This window comes from Cicer arietinum, chromosome 3 (genome assembly GCF_000331145.2).
Source record: "Cicer arietinum cultivar CDC Frontier isolate Library 1 chromosome 3, Cicar.CDCFrontier_v2.0, whole genome shotgun sequence".
Taxonomy (NCBI): domain Eukaryota; kingdom Viridiplantae; phylum Streptophyta; class Magnoliopsida; order Fabales; family Fabaceae; genus Cicer; species Cicer arietinum.
The window spans coordinates 49242723-49249390 of NC_021162.2; the positions used below are offsets into that span (position 1 = coordinate 49242723).

Genomic DNA, 6668 nt, shown 5'->3' on the forward strand with positions numbered 1-6668 from the left:
CGATTCACACAACACTAACACTAAGTTTCAACAACTTTAAGTTCCAACATCATTTCCAACCATCATAGTCATGGATGATAATATTAAGCATTTCTCATTAGTAATTAATTATATTAAAAAAAAAAAAAGAAATTGCATTTACCTCCCCTTATCACTTTAAATGACACTAATGCCCACTATAGTTCAAAAAAAACACCCACCTCCCCTATACATATTTAAAAAATTGTGTATTTCTTTTAAATGAACTTAATTGTCATCTTAAATAAATGTGAAAATTGTACATTCCATTACTTTTAATAATTTAGATGAGGAATTAGGATTTTTGAACGAAGAAAGCGTTAAATCTGGCAGGACCACACACCATTCCAAGGAAGAGTCGATTAACAGAATTATTTTGGTAGGACCAGCAATTACTGCAAGAACCTGCATCTCAGAAATTGGTCTTCTCTTTGCTTTTTAGACAAAAGACTGAATTGAAGAAGGTTTGAAATGAAAATATTTATATTAGGAAACTCAAAGATATTTGCACAGTTGGTCTCAAGCCCAACATAAATGATCATTAATTTGAAACCATAAATACTCAAAGTAGTTTTGCAATGAAGGATTTTACCAACATAGTTTTTGGTGTTAATAACATTTTAAAATCATCACAAAAATTGTAATTGCCTCAAAAATTGTAATTGCCTCTTTGTTGGTAGTTGTAGAACTAGGATAACATTAAGTTAGTAATATGATGATGAATTTGAAACTAGTCAATAATGTACAACATGCATTTGATAATAGGTTTAGATAGAATAACAAATTTGATTAACTTTTTACAATGTTAATTATTATTTTAAAATATTGATAATATTAGGACTAGTTTGATAAAAGTTGCAATTTCAATGCCTTACTTAGATATTAACTTTTTTTTTTTTTGTTGCTCAAGTATCCCATTGACTAATTTTGAGGTATGAAGATCAACTTATGGAAAATTAATTTTTCAATTAAATTTTTTTAAAATCACACATATGTCCAAAAGTATACTTTTAGATAATAAAAAATGTGTGTTTTCATCGTAATACTTTTGAACGACAAAAAAATGTATTTTTTTTTTTCATTAAAGTGTGTTTTTAGGAGCGTCGAGGAAAAAAAAAATGTTGACTCAAAGAAACACCAACTAAAGTAAAGACTCTAGCTCCACATATTTTGGGCCTATTTGATCCCACATTTTTTTAACTAGTTTAAATGTATTTTTTTGCTATATATACAAACTTTGGCGTTTAGTTCCTCTAATTTTTAGTCTTGTAAATATACCATATTTTCCTTTTGGTCCTTCTTGTTATATTTAAGTCTATGAAATAGTTGTTTATGTTTGAATTAATCTCTATACTATTTAGAATATTAGTTTGTAGTCTCTTTAATATAAACTCCATAAGAACAAAAATTAATATTATAAGTATTACAATAACCAAAATTAATACGAACAAATTTTACAGAAATTAAAAATATAATTATAAGAACTAAAAAGCGAAAATAATATATTTGTAGAAAGTAGAAATATAGTTAACTCTAACTTTAAATCTTATTATATATTAAATATAAGTTAAAACATCTACGTTGGGGGTATTTCCATTATTTAGCAATAAGCTAAATAGGTACCCATAGTGATGTCAAAGTTTTCGATGTATAATTAGTTAGAATGAGGTTTATGTTAAGCACATTCTCTGTCTCTCAGTATATGAATGAGAATCTCATTTAATAATAATATAAATTATTTGTTGAAAATATAATGATGTGTAGTTATTTGTAGAACTCATTATAAATTGATTGTTTATTGTGTAATATATAAATAAATAAAAATGAATAATATACATAAGTTCCAGTTTAGTTACTCATTTGAATGTGTTTTATTTGGATGCTCTTAGGGCTTCTACAATACTAGAACCATAATTAGTAGTCGATTAAAGGTCAACCTATAACTTTATAATTGGAAGGCCATACTTAGTGCGATGGGAGCCATTGTGTCAACTTCTCACGTGACTATGATGTTTTCTTTGAAGAACGAGAAAATTGCCACAATGCATGCAAATCAAGAGATAGCTATGCTACATGAACATCCTCAATAAAGACAAGAGAAATCTGGATCGAGATAAGAAGATGATTAGACCAAAGGAATATGGCAACAAGTGCAAACTCATAGAGTTAGACCAAGAGAGGATAATTGTAACACCCTGGTCATTCCCATTACGGGCGACGCTACCTCACGATCTTCTCGCCTCCCCCTAACCACTCCTTTGGAAATAGCACTAGTGCAATTAAACCTTATTACATCGGTTCCTATGTACATGTTAAATCGGTTATTTTCGGTTCCTATGTACATGTTAAATCGGTTATTTGTCCGATCTAACATCAAACGTTGTAATCAATAGTTATTTATAAAATCGACTAAAATGACAGATGTAACAATTCAAAATTCAAAATTCAAAATTGATTTATTACATTGGTTAAATTTGAACCAATCTAACAAGTCAATTCAAAATTGATTTATTACATCAATTAAATTTGAACCAATCTAACAAGTCATATTCAAAATTAAACTAAATTTCATATTTCATTATAGCAATTAATAAATCAACTAAATATCAATTGAATTGTATATTGCCACAACAAATAAGTAAAACCAAAACACTAATGTAATTATAGACATAATCGATTTGAACATGCCTCGACCCAAGGAGTCACATGATGGCATCAACTATGTTGATAATACATTATACTTAACATGAAAACACAAACAAATCACAAGTTTGAGTATACATAAAAGATAGTAATAATATTAATAATAAGGATTAACACAAAAAGATTTATATGAATTAACACAACCAAATCACTTGAATGGTTACTATTATTCACCGTCACTGGCCAAAGATTTCATTATCTGTTGCAAACACGAAATCAACACAACAATTTAACGCATTAGCGCCCAAGAAGCCATCACAAAGCTGAATGAAATACCTATTTAAAACTCAAACCAATAATTAACATTTAAAAAATACAATGAATAATAAAAAATTATCATAATAGCTCAAAAAATAAAAACAAACAACAAAAAATTTGACTAAAATTATTGAATAATAATGACTTAATACAAAATGGTTTAGCCATGAGAATATGACAGATTCAGAGGTACTGCAGCATCTGAACTTCATAAAATTAGTGTTAATCTAGGCATCTAGCAAGTTCAATCAACAGATAAATAACCGATAAAAGAACCAAACAAATGTGTGGTAAATAACCCCCAGTTATCAAATGCATGCTTTACACAACCATAAGCAGATGGTTTCAATGTGTTGTTAATGCATTTCACTTCATACTTCAATCACTAAGAAGATTATAAAGCCCAAAAAGTAGTACCTTTGTTATCAGACTGGGAAATTAACTCCCCTTCATAAGAGCTGGCCTCAAAATTAGTAACTGCTTCACTTCCATTGCATGGGAAATTAACTCCCCTTCATAAGAGATGGCCTCAAAATTAGTAACTGCTTCCCTTCCATTGCATTTTATAGTAGCCTTATCATACGCTCTATGATCAATACAGCAAGTCAATAACACAACACATGTATAATACAAAAAAGTTTAATTAGACATTTCCTATGAGATATTCTAATATAAGAATTGGTAAACCTTACTGCGCCTAGTTCGCTATCAAATATCCCAAGATATATATCTGCAGGCAAGAAATAAACCAAAACTTAATTATGGTTTATGGTTAAAAGCATTTTAGGATCAACTATTTATTAATGAACCTCAACTAATTGGTTTTCTCACTTTTTCCCAAGATACTGTCCCATACAAGCTTCCCATCGCCCACATTTATGCAAAGTAACTCCCCTATATTTGGAGCTTCCTCTTGAGAAACCAGTGCTCTGTCTACGCAAAATATGCACAAACTCTTCCTTCGTAAAGTTACTCATCTACACAACAATTAATCAAAGTAATTAATGCTTACAATTAGAACTTACATTCAGATTTTAAATAAGACCAACAAAACAATCACTACAACTAATGCTCACAAACCTGCTTTATATCATCATCATAATCACTAAAGTTGAAATTGATATCCACATCAACACCACAAAACTTGATTGCAGCTCGAAAAACAAAAATCAACGAAAAACATTTCATATGCTCAAGAAAATAATAATTTAATAAATAAATAATAACCAAATATGAAATTTATCTTGCTGCAGCATGAGTAGTGTCAAATCCACCTGAAAAATAAAAAAACAAGAATGATCAAGAACCATGAAGGATGAAACACTAAACAGGATTTTTTTGTATATCTCCAATTAAGTATAAAGCACTAAACATCTCAATCATCAGGATTTTTTGTATATCTCCAATTAAGTATCACGAACCAAGTCACCGACAATTCTATGACAATGCATTAACTTTGTTTATCAAAAAATGATCAAGTTTTAGAAATATAATTGCATCTAATTTAATTAATTAATTGGAACTGAAAATATAAGTATGTGATCAACTTTTGACTGCAGGGGTACTGCATATATATACACATATGATATAATGATTTCTTTTAACCTTGTATAATAGTGGGTTTTTGTTGATAGGTTGAACATATACCACCCTTTGCTTGGAAAATTTAAAGAAAATGATTAGCTTTGTGAGAGATATTAATATTATGTATATATAAAGCAAGATCAGGATATTGAAAAGATTTATGGATATATTTATGCTGCAACAATGTAATGAAGTGGTATTGATCTAATTTGCAGCTTTGAGAGTAAAAAGAGAGAGGATGGGCAAAAGGTTAAATAAAACAGTTGGAAATAGTGTGGAGCTCAATTGTTTTGTAAGCTTCTTTATTTTTTCACATATATATGAACTAATCATTCATATGCAACAAGCCTACGGGTACAACTATGAAGGATGAAATAAAAATCACAGCAATAACAATATCCTAACTTCTGTTCAAAGTGAAATTCCTTATTCCCTAATGCATACAAGCACCACAACTTGATATTAAACAAAATATAGAAAAAAACACAATTATCAATCTTAATAGTTAAAATTGCCACCTCAAGAACATAAAACTACAAACTACCACCTCAAGAACAAAACAAGTACAAACTTCAGATTTGATAGGAAACATTGCTAGGCGTTAATCTAAAACACAAATGAGAAAGAGATAAATGTGGAGGATCAAATTATTGCTAATTTCATTAGTCATGCCCTGTCTGTATCATTTTCTAAGTTCTTTTATATAATAGTTGTATTTAATTTGATTTTCTTTCTATAGGGGAACAATGAATAGAGTGACATAAGCATATAAGAAACTTGCCAAGATAAAACAACAAAATGTCAATGTCTTTGAAGTTTTATAAGAAAAATGGTTAGGACAGAACAGAACATATATGGTTAGAACAGAACATATATGGAAAATGAAACCAATCAAAAACACACACAGTTTCTTTGAAGTTTTATTAACAGAGGCAATCTCACAAACACATAGCATGCAGTTTTAAAAGATGGTTGAAAATTGGTTCCAAAAGAAAGAGAAAAAAGAGAGCAAGATATGGTGTTTAAAAGGGAATCAATGCATGTGATTTCTAATTCTGTGATTATCACTAAATGCGTTAAAGAATCAATCAGCTAAAGAGTAAAAAAGTATCATGGTTACCAGCAAAACAACCAAACCACTAAAATTAATATAAATAAAACCTTTGAAGACGAGATCCATTAGCAACATCATCCTGGCGGCGAAGCATCATGTTTACTTGATTCACACTGCCTTCATCAACAACAACACCATTTACTCCAACTTCTGCATCTCCAACTTCCGAACAAACCACCGGCATCTTACCTTTCTTAGCCTTCAGAATATCAGAGTTAACCACATTCAAACCTTCTTCAACTTCAACATCACCACATGCTTCGATTTCACCAACTCCTCTCGTTGCCACGTCGCAACCATCACCACAATCCTAATGGTTTCAATTTAATACATATTTAGTCGATTAAAGGATAAATATTAATCAGATATTAATTAGAACATGGTTTTCCTTCACATTTTTATTACAAACACAGCTTCCTAATTTTGTTTGTTAACTTCGGGATTTTGTTTGTAAAGAGTTTATTAGAAAAGTCTAATACAACAACAGATGTAACAAAATTTATTAATGTGTATATTAGAACAATTTAATTAAAATAGATTTAATAAAAAAATTTATAATAACAAATTTGCTACTATTTTTTCCTGTGCAATTTTTTTAATATGTATGTTAGATCAGTTCAATTAGAACATATCTAATAAAGTTTACTATAATAACAAATTTGCTACTATTTTTTTTTTTTTTTTTGCAGTTTTTTTAATATATATGTTAGAACAGTTCAATTATAACAGATCTAACAAAGTTTACTATAATAACAAATTTGCCACCGTTTTGCTTATTACATTTGATGTATAGCAACCGATCTAATATTGACGATGTAACAAGATTAAAATGCACTAGTGTAGCGAGTTTTTGCCTTCCGTGGGATTCGAGCACGGTACATGGAGGATAAGTACCGCCTTCACACAGTACCACTACCAATTGAGCTGGTGGCGAGAAGGTTGTGAGGTAGCATCGCCGGTAACGGGAATGGCTGGGGTGTTACAATAATAG

The 6668-nt window shown here is 29.7% G+C and overlaps 1 protein-coding gene across 3 annotated transcripts; it reads right to left on the bottom strand.

Annotated features, from left to right (window-relative positions):
- Window positions 1-2657: 2657 nt before the first annotated feature.
- On the bottom strand, window positions 2658-6138 carry LOC101499549 (floral homeotic protein APETALA 2-like). Of its 3 annotated transcripts, none has more exons than XR_003471799.2 (6): window positions 5725-6138; window positions 4060-4253; window positions 3811-3956; window positions 3667-3709; window positions 3397-3565; window positions 2658-2997 (listed from the first exon to the last, which is right to left on the bottom strand). XR_003471799.2 is itself a non-coding variant. In XM_073365754.1 (6 exons), exons 2-4 carry the CDS (start codon window positions 4165-4167, stop codon window positions 3688-3690), a joined length of 276 nt encoding a protein of 91 aa, XP_073221855.1. In that variant the 5' UTR covers window positions 4168-4253; window positions 5725-6133; the 3' UTR covers window positions 2658-2920; window positions 3397-3565; window positions 3672-3687. The 3 variants fall into 3 exon arrangements, 2 of the variants coding, with proteins under 2 accessions (XP_073221855.1, XP_073221854.1); XM_073365754.1 differs by having other exon boundaries at window positions 2658-2920; window positions 3672-3709; window positions 5725-6133; XM_073365753.1 differs by having other exon boundaries at window positions 2658-2920; window positions 5725-6133.
- Between the last annotated feature and the right edge of the window lie 530 nt (window positions 6139-6668).

Excerpts from the sequence above, each read along its gene's own strand:
- LOC101499549 (XM_073365754.1), bottom strand. The coding sequence starts at position 4,167 with ATGAAATGTTTTTCGTTGATTTTTGTTTTTCGAGCTGCAATCAAGTTT. Across the intron at positions 3,957-4,059 it reads ATGATGATGATATAAAGCAG|ATGAGTAACTTTACGAAGGA; the intron begins GTTTGTGAGCAT and ends ATTGTTGTGTAG. Across the intron at positions 3,710-3,810 it reads GGACAGTATCTTGGGAAAAA|ATATATATCTTGGGATATTT; the intron begins GTGAGAAAACCA and ends TCTTGCCTGCAG.